This window comes from Capsella rubella, unplaced genomic scaffold, assembly GCF_000375325.1.
Source record: "Capsella rubella cultivar Monte Gargano unplaced genomic scaffold, Caprub1_0 scaffold_4, whole genome shotgun sequence".
Taxonomy (NCBI): domain Eukaryota; kingdom Viridiplantae; phylum Streptophyta; class Magnoliopsida; order Brassicales; family Brassicaceae; genus Capsella; species Capsella rubella.
Window position 1 is genome coordinate 3,505,767 of NW_006238920.1, and position 13,639 is coordinate 3,519,405.

Here is a 13,639-nt window from a genome sequence, read left to right on the forward strand (position 1 = left end):
AATGATGAAATCTCTTTTAAATTTGTTGATAAATATTAATCTTTTTATATTCCCGCTATGAATTTTATTTGGGTCTTCTACAACGGGAACATACCACGATCTGAGGACTTATTAGTTGGTCATGATTTTTTCACAAACTTATTTTCACTAAGGTTTCTACAGCTAATTGGGATATTTAAATTGGGAGATTATGTTGCTAATTGGGAGATTTAAATTGTGTTTCTAAGGTTTCTACAGCTAATTGGGAGATTTAAATCGTGTCTCTAAAAAAATCTGATTTCATAGTTGTATGGCTTTGAAATATGAGAACTTAATTGTGAATTGTTGATTAGTTAAGGATTCATTGCCACTAAAAAAAAAATAATTGTTTGACTGTTGTTTATCTTGATAAACGTTACTCCTCAATAATTATTCACTTTAATTTTTATTTTCTCTGGTGGTGTTTGCTTTGGTGGAGTAAAATAATCTAGTTTAGCTTCTCATGATCTTTTTTTTTTTGCAATAGAAATTAAGTTTCATGATCAAAAGAGTACATGATTTTTTTTAGGTTTTTATGGAAAAATTATGGATAAAAAAACATCATTTATCTCAAGATTATATATTAGGAGTGAAGAGTTTTTTGGATTTTGCCATTGGTAAATCAAAGGCAGGAATAATGGAATGTCCGTGTAATCGCTGCTGTGTAGCTAAAGCCAAGTCAAAGCAAGAGACTGAAGCAGATTTGATGTGTTATGGTTTTATAAGTTCTTACACGAATTGGGTATTACATGGAGAGGAGATTGAGATCACAAAGACTACCACAGAAATGCCTTCTCCAATAAACAATGCTACAGTTGAGTTTACTTCTACTTCAAACTTATTGGAGGATATCTTCCCTGATGTCAATATGAATGCATGTGATGGATCTGGTTCGTCTGACCAAGCGAGGAACATAGGTGGACCAGAATCTTCAAGGGAACACTTTGAAAGGGGAGAAGAACTTGAAGAGTTGATGGATGATTTTAATCAAGAGCTATATGAAGGATGTAATAACTTCACTAAGTTATCATTTCTGCTAAAGCTGTATCATATCAAAGTCATGAGTGGAATCGATGATAAAGGGATATCCATGATTCTTGATTCGCTTAAGGAAGCATTTGCACATGCAAAATTACCTGATTCATTCAATGATATGAAAAAAGTTATTCGCAAGTTAGGTTTGACATCCACGTCAATTTATGCTTGCCCAAATGACTGCATGTTGTATTGGGAAGAGAATGCAGAAAGACAAACTTGCATAGTTTGTGAAACATCAAGATGGAAGACAAATACTTCTCCAAGTAATGAGCAAGCTGGAACTGAAAAGAAAAAGAAGAAACTACCTGCAAAGATTTTGCGTTATTTCCCTATGAAACCACGTCTTCAGCGCTTGTTTATGTCGTCAAAAACTGCTACTGAAATGAGATGGCATGCAACTGATAGTAACAATGATGGTAAGCTTAGACATCCCAGAGATGGAGAGGCTTGGAAAGCATTTGATCTACTATATCCTGAATTTGCATGTGGCCCAAGAAATGTCCGACTTGGCTTGGCTTCTGATGGTTTATTTCATTTGGTACAATGAGTACGAGTTATAGTATTTGGCCAGTGATCTTATTTCCATATAACTTTCCCCCGTGGAAATCAAACATCAATGATCCTTTCTATGATTATTCCTGTAGAGAAAATGCATGGCAATGATATTGAAGTCTATATGCAGCCACTTGTCAAAGAGTTGAAAGAATTGTGGTTTGATGGGATCAAGACTCTAGATGCTTCCTCAAATCAGATGTTTGACATGCGAGCAGCCATTGTGTGGACGATTAGCGACTTCCCGAGACTTGGAAATTTGTCTGGTTGGAACACATACACAACATTAGCATATCCAAGTTGTAACTATGATGCCAGCGGTCGGCGGTTACGCCATGGGAAAAAGCATTGTTTATGGGTCATCGTCGTTTTCTTCCTTTAGATCATAGCTATCGGCAAAATATTTCTGATTTTGATGGAACATTAGATACTCGATCTCCGCCAGTTACGCCATCAGGTTCTACAATACTCCATCAACTTGAAAACGTGAACGTTACTTTTGCCAAGAGAGCTAGTCAAGTTGGGAGAAAGAAGATCGTAGCGACATCCAAAGACGTGATGATCAACAATGGAGGAAATGGATGATACTTTTTGAGTTGCCTTATTGGAGATATGTTATGATACGACACAATTTGGACATCATGCACATAGAGAAGAATGTGTCGGATAATCTGAGTGCTAGAAAAGATCTTCGGTAGCTTCGTATACGTCTTGATATGTGGTCTGACAAAAATAAGAAGTATCAACCAGCGTCTTTTACTCTGAATAATCATAAAAAGACATTTTTTTAAATGTTTTGAAAAATGTGAAATTCCCTGATGGTTATACTTCCAATATTTCAACGTGTGTTGATCCTAATAACAGAAAATTATCTGGCTTAAAAATTCACGACTATCACGTGATAATGAGACATCTGCTGCCAATTGCTATTCAGAGCTTACTGCCACAAGAAGTGACTTCTGCCATTATTGGGATATGTCACTTTTCCGTGATATATCTACAAAAGTCCTCGATAAGGATGATCTGGATAAATTACAAGAGTGTATTGTGCTGACTCTATGTCAAATGGAAATATTATTCCCTCCATCATTTTTATAGTGATGGTACATTTAAAAGTACATCTCACTGAGGAGGCTAAGCAAGGTGGACCTGTCTCATTTCGTTGGATGCATCCAATTGAGAGGTGACATTTATTTCAGCTGGATATAAGTTGATATATAAATATGCTTGGTCATTTAGTCATTTTACTAGAAATTGATTCATTCATCTGTAGGTGGCTTGGACATTTCAAATCATATGTTCGTAATCGTGCTTAACCAGAGGGTTCTATATGTGAGCAATATTTAGCTGATGAGTGTTTGACATTTTTCTCAATGTATCTTGATGATATTGAGAAACGATTTAATCGAAGAAACCGGGTTGATGATCGTCCTACAATTCATAACAATATTAGACCAAATTCTGAACTTGGAGTTATTTTTACGAATTCCGGTAGATTTGTTGGAGCAAGCAATGTTCATACTTGATATATCATGGTTTTTACGGGTTTTTGGCCATGATATAAGTCTTATTTATAGAGCTTTTATAGTGTTTTCAAGTCTTTTTGAGTCATTTCAGGTGTAGGAGCTATTTCACATGGATTGGATCAAAATGGAGTGATTTGGAGCTTATTGGAGCAAAGCTGAGTAATCTGACTTGGAGATGATCTGTGAAAGAGTGTCGATCGACACCACCTATCAGTGTCGATCGACACCGTGTACCTGACGAGAGATTTCGAGTTTTCCCAAGTTTTGAAGATTTACAAAAGATGCCCAAAGTTTTCCCAAGTTGCAACATTGGTCCCTGACGTGTTTTAGACATATTTAAATACTTTTTAGGTTTTATAAACACTTACGCTTTATTCTATTGCAAAACTTTGAGAGCTTTTAATGAGAGAGAGAGATCAGAACTCCTTGTAGAGAGAAGATTTCAATCCTCCCTTGTTTCTCTATTCAGTTTTCTAATCTATATTATTCAGTTCATGATGTTTGCTTCTTACATGATGTCTGAGTAGTTTTCTTTGTTAGGGTTGGGGATTCTCATTAGGGATTTCATGACTTGTTAGGTAGATTTGTTAGATTAGGGTTCACATCTTAATTGTTCTTCACCATAGGTTGTTCGTAATGCTAGTTTTGGATTAATCGGCTAAAGTCTAGATCTTAGGATAATTAATTTGACATGAGAGTGTGATTAATTACCTGAAAGAACCTAGGGTGAGCAAAATACTTATTCGCAAAGAGATTTGGTTTAGGGATTTTGTGAACACATCAAACTTGTATGTTAATGCTTGTTTAAAACTTTAGAATTTAGCAAAGAAATTTGGAGTTCTAGTTTTAAATTTAGATAATCATCGCAACGAAAGCTGAAAGATTTTACATTAGTGATTTGAGTTCAAGAACGACGCTTAATCTGAATCCTAAATTATTAATTTATTTAAATTGATTGATTTCCTGAGAATCCCCGAGCTTAGCGTTTTCTCATATTGTTTTAAAAACCAATCTTTATTTCAATTTGCTGTTTTAAATATGAAAACTTTGTGTGCTTAGCTTAATTTTAATACCGAATATTTTGAGTCTCTGTGGATTCGATCCCTAAGTACTACAGTGATCTCTTAATTGAGAGAGTAGCTCAGGGCAAATTTGAGCCGATCAAATTTTGGCGCCGCTGCCGGGGACTCAATTTTAATTACCATTAGATTTAGGTTAACAGTTTAGTCTAAGTTTTTTATTTATTTTTATTTTGTTACTTACGCTTTTCTTTTCTCTTTTATTTTTGGTGTTTCAGGTTTATGCCTAATACTAGAAGCCAGCAGATCAAAGAGTTAGTTGATCTCAACAATTCAGAATTAGCGGGTTTAGAAAGAGGAATTCGAAAAGCTAAGAAAAATGCAGCAATGGCACCACTAGTGATTCTGATTCAAGATGCTGGGGGTACTCTCAGAGATGGAGATGGTCATGTGAGAAATGCACAAGGGCAGAAGCTGAATGCTAACAGGACTGTAATTCTTGAACTAGTCGCCGTTGGTGTCGATCGACACCAAGCCGCAGCAGACAACAACCAGTTGGCGTTGAATGCTGAAGCAGAGGATGAGAACCGTACACTTGGAGAATACAACAAGTCTGCTCTGTTCTATTCTAACCGCTATGCTATAAGTCCTCCTGCATTTCAGAGGAACAACTTTGAGTTGAAGCCTGGGTACTACAGTCTTGTAGGACAACACTCGTTCCATGGCCATACTCATGAGCATCTGATGGACCATATTGAGAAGTTTGAAAACTTGGTATCTAGCATCAAGGCTGATGGTGTATCTTCAGATTTTCTGCTCTGTAAGCTTTTCCAACACTCTTTAGCTGGAGAAGCACTATCGTGGCTCAAGGAGTTGAAGCCTGCATCTCTTACGTGCTGGAAGGATGTGAAAGTTGCGTTCTTGAATAAATTTTATGATGATGCAAGGTCAGAGGATCTGAGGAACAAGATTTCTACTTTCTCTCAAGGAATCTCAGAGACATTCAAGGCTGCTTGGTGCGTTTTAAGGGGTATTAGAGAGATTGTCCACACCATGGGTACGAGAAATTTCAGCTTTTGGGCATTTTCTACAGAGGATTGGATTGGAGGTACCAGATGGCTTTAGATGTTGCTAGCAACGGTAATTACAACACATGGTCTCTAGCTCAAGCCACCAAGCTGATCGAGAACTTCGCTTCCAGCAATAGTACCAAAGGTGCTGATTTTGAGAGAAAAAAGCTAGCTGAAAACATGGAGGGACTTCCACTTGCTAAAGTTAAGGCGAAGCTTGATTTTATGCATCATCTTCTTGTTAATAAGAAGAATGTTAAGTTTGCTGCTGAGGTTGAGGCTTTTGAACCAGAAGAGGATGAAGAAGAAGACGTGAACTACGTCAATGGTGTTGGGTATCAGGGTCAGAAGTTTGGTAACGCACAGGGAAACTGGTTCAACAGCGGGTATGGTCAGAAGAGCACTTACATAGGAAATCAGAATTCTTTTGGTTACACTCCACGACCTGATTATCAGAAGAGTAGTGGCTTCACGAGGAGCTATGGGAACTCATCTTACCAACCAACTTCACCGGAATCTTCAGAAACTGAGATGAAGTCTATGCTAGAACAGATTCTAGAGGGTCAGCAGAAGATGACAGTGGACTTTAATGGGAGAATGGATGCGTTATACCCTGATTTGAATGGTAAGATAGAAGCTTTGAACAATTATACCAAGAAGTTAGACTATTAGTTTACTCAGGCAAACCAGAACAGACAACCAGGCTTTCTACCTGGAAAGACCGATGCAAATCCTAAGCATCCTTGCAATGCAGTGACCTTGAGGAGTGGAAAACAGCTCAAATCAGTGTTGAAACCAGGTTTGACAGTTGAAGATGTCATAGAGCTTGATGAGATTGAAGATGAAGATCTTGTTGATCCGCAGTTGGTGTCGCTCGACACCACCACTAGTGGCGATCGACACCTGTCTCGAACAGAACCAGTTTCTGCTTCACCGCCTTCCACGACCAAGACCAGAGTTTACAAACCTACAGTCCCTTTTTCTAAGAAGTCTAAGAAGTCAAAACAGGAGCAAGAGGAGGAGAGATACAAGAAGATATTAGAGTCACTCACGATTGAGATGCCTTTTCCTGACTGCTTATAGACTTCGCCTATGTTTAAGCGGGTTGTAAAGAAGATGGTGACTAAGGCTTTGTCTAGAGAGATAGGGGTTATGATGGTCTGTGTACTAGTCAGCAATGTTTTTCAGAATAAGATTCTAGGAGATACACTTTCCAGACCCTCTAGAGAGAGCTTTAGTAGCTTCAGCAAATGACAGTAAGTCTTTAGATGATGAGGCTTCTAGGTATGTTCAGTTGATGGATGGTAGTGCGCAAGTGATGAAGATGGTTCACCTAAAAGAGGTTGTTGAGCCTTCTAAAAACGCTGATGCGCTAAGTGATTGAAGTGCTGAAAAATCTCCAAAAATCGAACTCAAGCAACTCCCTACGGGGCTGAGGTACGCATTTCTTGGTGCTAATTCTTCTTATCCAGTTATTGTTAATGCTTCTTTAGACAACACAGAGCTCACGTTACTGCTAAGTAAGCTGCGCACTTTTTGCAAGGCTCTTGGCTATTCTCTTGATGATCTTTCAGGTATTTTTCCGGACTTATGCATGTACATGTTTCACCTTGAAGAAGATGAAAAGGCAACAATAGAACACGAGAGAAGGCTGAACCCGAATTTGCAAGAGATTGTCAAGAAAGATATCATGAAATTGCTGGAAGCAGGGATCATCTATCCAATTTCAGTCAAGAGATGAGTATCGACTTAATGTTGCAACAAGGAAGGATCATTTTCCTTTGCCTTTCATTGATCAAATGCTGGAGAGGCTAGCAAATCATCCATATTATTGCTTCCTGGATGGGTACTCTGGTTTCTTTCAGATCCCAATACATCCCGATGACCAAGAGAAGACCACATTCACTTGTCCCTATGGTACTTTTGCATATCGCAGGATGCCATTTGGACTTTGTAATGCTCCTGCGACCTTTCAGAGATGTATGATGTCTATCTTTACAGACATGGTTGAGGATTACATGGAGATTTTCATGGATGATTTCTCGGTTTATGGGTCATCTTTTAATGACTGTCTTGACAACCTGTGCAAGGTGATTGCTAGATGTGAAGAGAAGCACTTGGTACTTAACTGGGAGAAGTGTCATTTCATGGTTAGAGATGGTATTGTGCTCGGGCACCGGGTTTCAGAAGCTGGTATTAAGGTTGATTGCGCGAAGATTGAGGTGATGACAAGTTTGCAACCGCCGGATTCTGTGAAGTCAGTGAGGAGTTTTCTTAGACATGTTGGTTTCAATAGGCGGTTCATCAAAGATTTCAGCAAGATTGCAAGGCCACTAACTGTTTTGCTTTGCAAAGATGTGAAGTTTGAGTTTACTGCTGATTGTGTTTCTGCGTTTGAACATATTAAGAAGGCTTTAGTGAGTGCTCCAATTGTTCAACCGCCAGATTGGGATCTACCTTTTGAGGTGATGTGTGATGCTAGTGATTATGCTGTGGGAGCTGTTCTAGGACAGCGGAAGGATAAGAAACTTCATGCTACTATGCTAGTAGAACACTTCATGAGGCACAGAAGAACTATGCAACAACCGCGAAAGAGCTTTTTGTTGTGGTTTTTGCTTTTGAGAAGTTTTATTCTTATTTGGTGGGAGCGAAGGTGATAGTGCATACAGATCCAACTGCTCTAAAACATTTGATGTAGAAAAAGGATGCTAAGCCACGATTGCTGCGATGGATTCTTCTTCTTCAAGAGTTCGATATTGAAGTTTGGGACAAGAAAGGCGTTGAGAATGAGTTGATGACCATCTCTCAAGAATTAGGATAGAAGATAAGGTTCCTATAGATGATTTCCTGCCATATGAGAATGTTTATTCAGTAGAAATTGGTTCCCAAGAAGATCTTGAGAGAAAACGTCGAATCTGCCTGACTGCAGTGGGGGTGTCGCTCGACACCACCTTGGTGTCGGTCGACACCATGGACGAGACAGACGATTATCGAGCCGACAATGCAATTCTCGACAATTTTATTCGATACTTAGGTGTAGTGTCGATCAACACTTAGGTGTAGTGTCCATCGACACCACTACTGGTGTCGATCGTCACCCTTGGATTTTCGAACCAGAATCCGATTTTGACGAGGAATTGGCTGCTGTTGGGACTTCTAATCATCTGTGGTATGCTGATATTGCGAATTATCTTGCTGCAAGCCTGACAAGTTTAAAGGTGGTGAGCCTGACAAGTTTAAAGGTTCCACTAAGAAGAAGTTCTTGAGAGAAATCCGAGGCTATTTTTGGGATGAGCCTCACTTGTATAAGCATTGTTCAGACGGGGTCTACATAAGATGTGTTTCAGAGTCTGAGATTCCGGATATTTTGTTTCATTGCCATCTTACGGGAATAAGTACATTCTAGTCGCTGTTGACTATGTCTCTAAGTGGGTGGGAGCTATTGCTAGTCCGAAGAATAATTTTTCAGTGGCTCTTAAGCTGTTTAAGACCATTATATTCCCTAGATTTGGAGTGCCTCGGATTGTTATAAGTGATGGTGGATCTCACTTTATTAATAAGGTTTTTGAGAAGGTTCTGCAAAAGCATGGTGTTCAACACCGTGTGGCTACCCCATATCACCCTCAGACAAGCAGACAAGTGGAAGTCTCTAACCGGCAAATCAAGGTGATTCTTGAGAAAACAGTTGGTCCAACAAGAAAGGATTGTTCAGCCAAGTTAGATGACGCGCTATGGGCATACCGGACTGCATATAAGACACCACTTGGGACTACACCTTTCCATCTACTTTACATGAAAGCATGTCATCTACCAGTGGAGCTTGAGTACAAAGCAACATGGGCAGTCAAGAAGCTGAATTTCGACATTAAAGCTGCTGCTGAGAAACGGTTGATATATTCGACTAGAATGTTTAGTGTCGATCAACACCACTTATTGGTGTCGCTCAACAACGTCACTGACGCGTTCCGGATTTTAAAACCCGAGCTTTCTCCAATGTTTTAATTTTTTTTCAGAAACGAAGAACCACGAAGCCAAAATTCAAATTTGCGATTACTCTCTCGTTTCACCACCAAATTCGACGATTTTGGTATTAATCTCTTTGTTTTTGAGAGATCTATCAACCCCCACAAGTCCGTTTCTTCGATCTGTTTGATGGCTGGCTCTAGACAGGCGAAACGAGGTCGCGGCGGAGCAAGGTCTTCTTCACTTCCGCCGGCTCCGGCGTGCTCCGGCGACTTCTGAGCAAACTCCAGCGAGTCCTCCCACCTCTCCTCGGGTCCTATCTCGTCATCCATGGCCAAAGAGAGAAGGTTTGAGAGTCACTCCTCTAAGAGTTTTTGCAGATGATCCAAAGACGGAATTTACGAAGGAAGAGTACATCAACAGACGGATTTCAGTGGATCGGGATGACTATGATGGGAAAACGGCTAATTCCCCATGAACATAGTTGCTTTATCATATTAATACACAGAACTTTCGAGTGTGATTATAACTACATAAACTAATTTATAATTTGAATATACTACATAAACTATAAAAATGTGGCCAAAACATACAAATTTAACGACGCCGTTAATTAAACCGTTAGTGCAGCTGACTGGGATGCCACATAGATGGTCAAAACGACTGTGTTTTATAAATACAAGTCTAAAACACAAAAACTACGTCGTTTCACTAAAGTTAAAATTTTTGGAAATAGACAAACAGAAGATTCGAACTCCCAACCTCAAAGTTTCCTAGGCCGACTTAACACCAGTTAAGCTACAAGGTTTCTCGTTGTAACACCAAACATAATTATTTATATAACGCTTCTTTCTTCTTCTTCTTCCATGGTGCTTTCATCCATAGTTTGATTCAATTTGGGTTTGATTTTTCTGGATCTTAGGATTTTAGGTTTATAAATACTAGAATGAAAAGTGAAATATAATCTAAAAACCAGTTTTTATTTTGTGAGTTTCAACTAATTATCCTTAATTTATATATAAACTTAGATGACAGAACATTATTTAAGTAAATTGAAATTTGCAGTTTTTAATATATAAATTATGAATCTAACTAGACCATGAAGTATAGTTCAATTTTTGGATATATTATTCAATTTGGTTTGAATTGTATTAGATTGGGTTACTTGAATTGAACACTTATATTAAGGAATATTTTTATATTAGATTAAGAAATTAATAAATTTGGGAGATTTGTTCATGATGGAAACAAATCTCCCAAATATATTAATTTCTTAATCTAATATAGAAATATTCCTTAATATAAGTGTTCAATTCAAGTAACCCAATTGTTTCATGCTATCATTTGTTCATGAAGAGGAAGAAGAAGAAAATAAAAAGAAGCGTTATATAAATAATTATGTTTGGTGTTACAACGAGGAACCTTGTAGCTTAACTGGCTTGGAGTCGGCCTATGAAACTTTGATGTTGGGAGTTCGAATCTTCGGATTGTCTATTTACAAAAATTTTAACTTTAGTGAAACGACGTATTTTTTGTGTTTTAGACTTGTCTTTATAAAACACAGTCGTTTTGACCATCTACGTGGCATCCCAGTCAGCTGAACTAACGGTTTAATTAACGGCGTCGTTAAATTTCTAGGTTTTGGCCACATTTTTATAGTTTATGTAGTAAATTCAAATTATAAATTAGTTTATGTAGGTATAAGCACACTCGAAAGTTCTGTGTATTAATACGATAAAGCAACTAAGTTCATGGGGGAATTAGCCGTTTTTGCAGATGATCCAAAGACGGAATTTACGAAGGAGGAGTACATCAACAGACTGATTTCAGTGGATTCAGATGACTATGATAGTCTGCTGTACAATGCATGGTTGGGGTTGATATTAGACCAATCAGATTTGTCGATTCTATTGCATTGCGGAGAATGGGTATAAAAGAGGAAGTGCTGCACATTTTTGAGAAGATTGGTCTAGGCACCATCTATTCCAAGCAGTACGACCTATTTCCATATTTGGTGCGCCAAGTTCTAGCTACCGCACAGGTTTACTATGTAAACGAGAGGCTCCCACGCGCTAACGAATGCACTCTCACATTTTTCATCCGCGGAGTTAGGTATCACATTTAACTACTTGATATTTGTGATATCTTTGGGTTGATAGGGATAACATTTGAGTAACATTGCATGCGCAATACGATGATGCCTCTACTCTCTGGTCTTTCATCGGGAATGGTAGATACAACTCGAAGACTTCTACGCAATCCAATGTCAAGCATCCTGTTATCAGGTATGTTATTCGAGTTCTAGGGAACACACTCTTATGCCAGACTGAGCCAGGAAAGATGAGAGTATCAGAATTAGCTTTGTTGTCTTATGCATTGGGTCCTATGATAGAGGATGATTGCGAGTATGTTGAGTTGACTAGGGTGAATTTTTGTGCGATGTTTGCTCATCATTTGGTTTCTCTTAAGACTTCTAGGCCGTTTGTGGGGACAGGGAAGAAGTTTGATTGTGTTGGGAGTCTGCTTACTCCTATTTTTAAGCATTTGAACGTTAGCACAGGCGAATGTTCAATAGTCACTGCACGTTCATTGATGGATAAAGGATGGTTGGTTATGGTGTTTTACTGATAGCTCAGGCGCGCGTATGATTCAGCTGCCTCAGAGAGAGCTCACAGACATTGGGGATGACAAAGACAAGCTTAGCTTCGAGCCTGATACTACCATAGCGTGTCCCCAACCCTCTTCACGACTTCGCAAAGGTTCTTCTTCTTGAGCTATTCCTACGCCTGCTGCTGATCCTGGAGCTTCTTCTTCTTCCGCACCAGCACAGTTCGAGCTGCCACCACCACCAGATATTCCCATGGAGCAATCTGATTTTCAGAGATACATTGGTTAGAGGGTCCACCAGATATGGAACGCGATCGCTTCTCTCTCTAGATGTGGATGTGTGCGCCCCACGTCGTCGTCCTCGTTCCCGCTCTCCACCTGCTGATGATCACGATGATGAGGCTTAAATCCTTGGCATTTCCGGTTTAAGTTTTCTTTTATCCTTTTGAGTCATTTTTCTTTTTGCTTTGAGTCAGTTTGTTATTTGCTTCCGCATTGAAATTTGTATGAAGTGGGCATTAATATCTCTTTTGTTGCTTTTGACTTGTGTTTTAGTGTTCTTAACAGTGATACATCAGGAATTCGATTGATAGAACTACAAACATTTTGTTCTTTAGCTGCCTGATTTCTAACGCAGAGGGTGTCGATCGACAACACCTGTTGGTGTCGCTCAACACCACAATACAGACGGTGAATTTTTCGAATTTTTCCCTTTTTCCATACAATTTTCATTTGTTTTCTTTTGCTTCGCCAATCTTAGGCTTGGCAACACTGGGGGTAGTGTTGTTTAAGTTTGGGGGAGGTAGTTACTAATATTGTTTAGTCTTTTGGAGTTCTATCGAGTCCGTCCAAAAAAAATTTTGTTTGATTGAGTCAAAAACTTTTGTAGGGAACAATGAACTCAGTTTAATGGTCTCTCTGATTTAGATTAACACTCTTATGATTAAATTTTTATGCTTGATCTCAGAACCGAAGTTTGGTTAACCTTGTTACTATGGAAAATTAGTTGAAGTTATAGTGCAGAACTATTATGAGACTTTTAGGGTTGTATTAATTTAAATGCAAATGAACTGATACTCACAATGAACGAGGATATAAAACAGATCCTTACGGTCAACAAATGGTTAATTTTTTATGCTTGATACACACAAGGGATAATGATGATGATGAGCCACATATATTGGCTTCTCAAGCAAGAATTGTATATGACGTTGAAGGCTCACACGAGAAAGAATGGAAGTTTGTTGTGAATGTTCAGCCTAGAGATTTATATGACATGTGAGATCCAAATAGTTCAGCCTCTGCCGCATCTCTGGAGTACGATTAAAGCATTTTATAAATATGACTTGTTTAACCTTCAAATTATTTTGATTTCATATTATGTTATTCGTTGCTACAATGTTATTTGTCTTTTTAATGGAAGTTTTTTTCCTATGAGTTTCATGTTATTCCTTGTATATAGTTACTGGTGCTTTTCACTGAATCTCAGTATGAACCTTTTCTTTCCACAGTTGCTTATATAAGGACTGCTACTAAATATTGTATGTGTAAAGGGATCTTGTTGTAATTAGTAATATTAGGTACTCTAGGTTTCTCTTCACTCTCTGTATAAATACTTGTAATTTCCTTAATAATAAGATTAACACTTATTCCCTATATGGTATCAGAGCAGAACGCTTCTCTAACCTAAAAAGTTTCTCAGCCGACATCATCATCTACCTTCACTCTTGTCATGTCAACTTCCCAAGAAACCTCCATTAATGGTGCCGACACTATTGTAACAACAACAAACAATCAAACGCTGCTTCACATCAACACCTCCAACATCACTAAGCTTACGACAACC

General features: G+C 38.5%; 1 protein-coding gene and 1 non-coding gene across 2 annotated transcripts; one reads left to right on the forward strand and one right to left on the reverse strand.

The window, feature by feature from the left end:
* Positions 1-5,107: 5,107 nt before the first annotated feature.
* On the reverse strand, positions 5,108-5,213 carry LOC111831285. The gene has a single exon (XR_002834540.1). It is a non-coding gene; the product is annotated as a small nucleolar RNA R71 (small nucleolar RNA).
* Positions 5,214-7,022: 1,809 nt separating this feature from the next.
* Positions 7,023-9,664, forward strand: LOC111830955. The gene is made up of 4 exons (XM_023783844.1): positions 7,023-7,876; positions 8,258-8,444; positions 8,620-9,110; positions 9,394-9,664. Exons 1-4 carry the CDS (start codon positions 7,023-7,025, stop codon positions 9,662-9,664), a joined length of 1,803 nt encoding a protein of 600 aa, XP_023639612.1.
* The last annotated feature ends 3,975 nt before the right edge of the window (positions 9,665-13,639 follow it).

Coding starts and splice junctions, on each gene's coding strand:
- LOC111830955 (XM_023783844.1), top strand. CDS start 7,023: ATGCTGGAGAGGCTAGCAAATCATCCATATTATTGCTTCCTGGATGGG. Junction 8,445..8,619: donor GCCTGACAAGTTTAAAGGTG/GTGAGCCTGACA, acceptor TACGGGAATAAG/TACATTCTAGTCGCTGTTGA. Junction 9,111..9,393: donor AAAGCTGCTGCTGAGAAACG/GTTGATATATTC, acceptor GGCTCTAGACAG/GCGAAACGAGGTCGCGGCGG.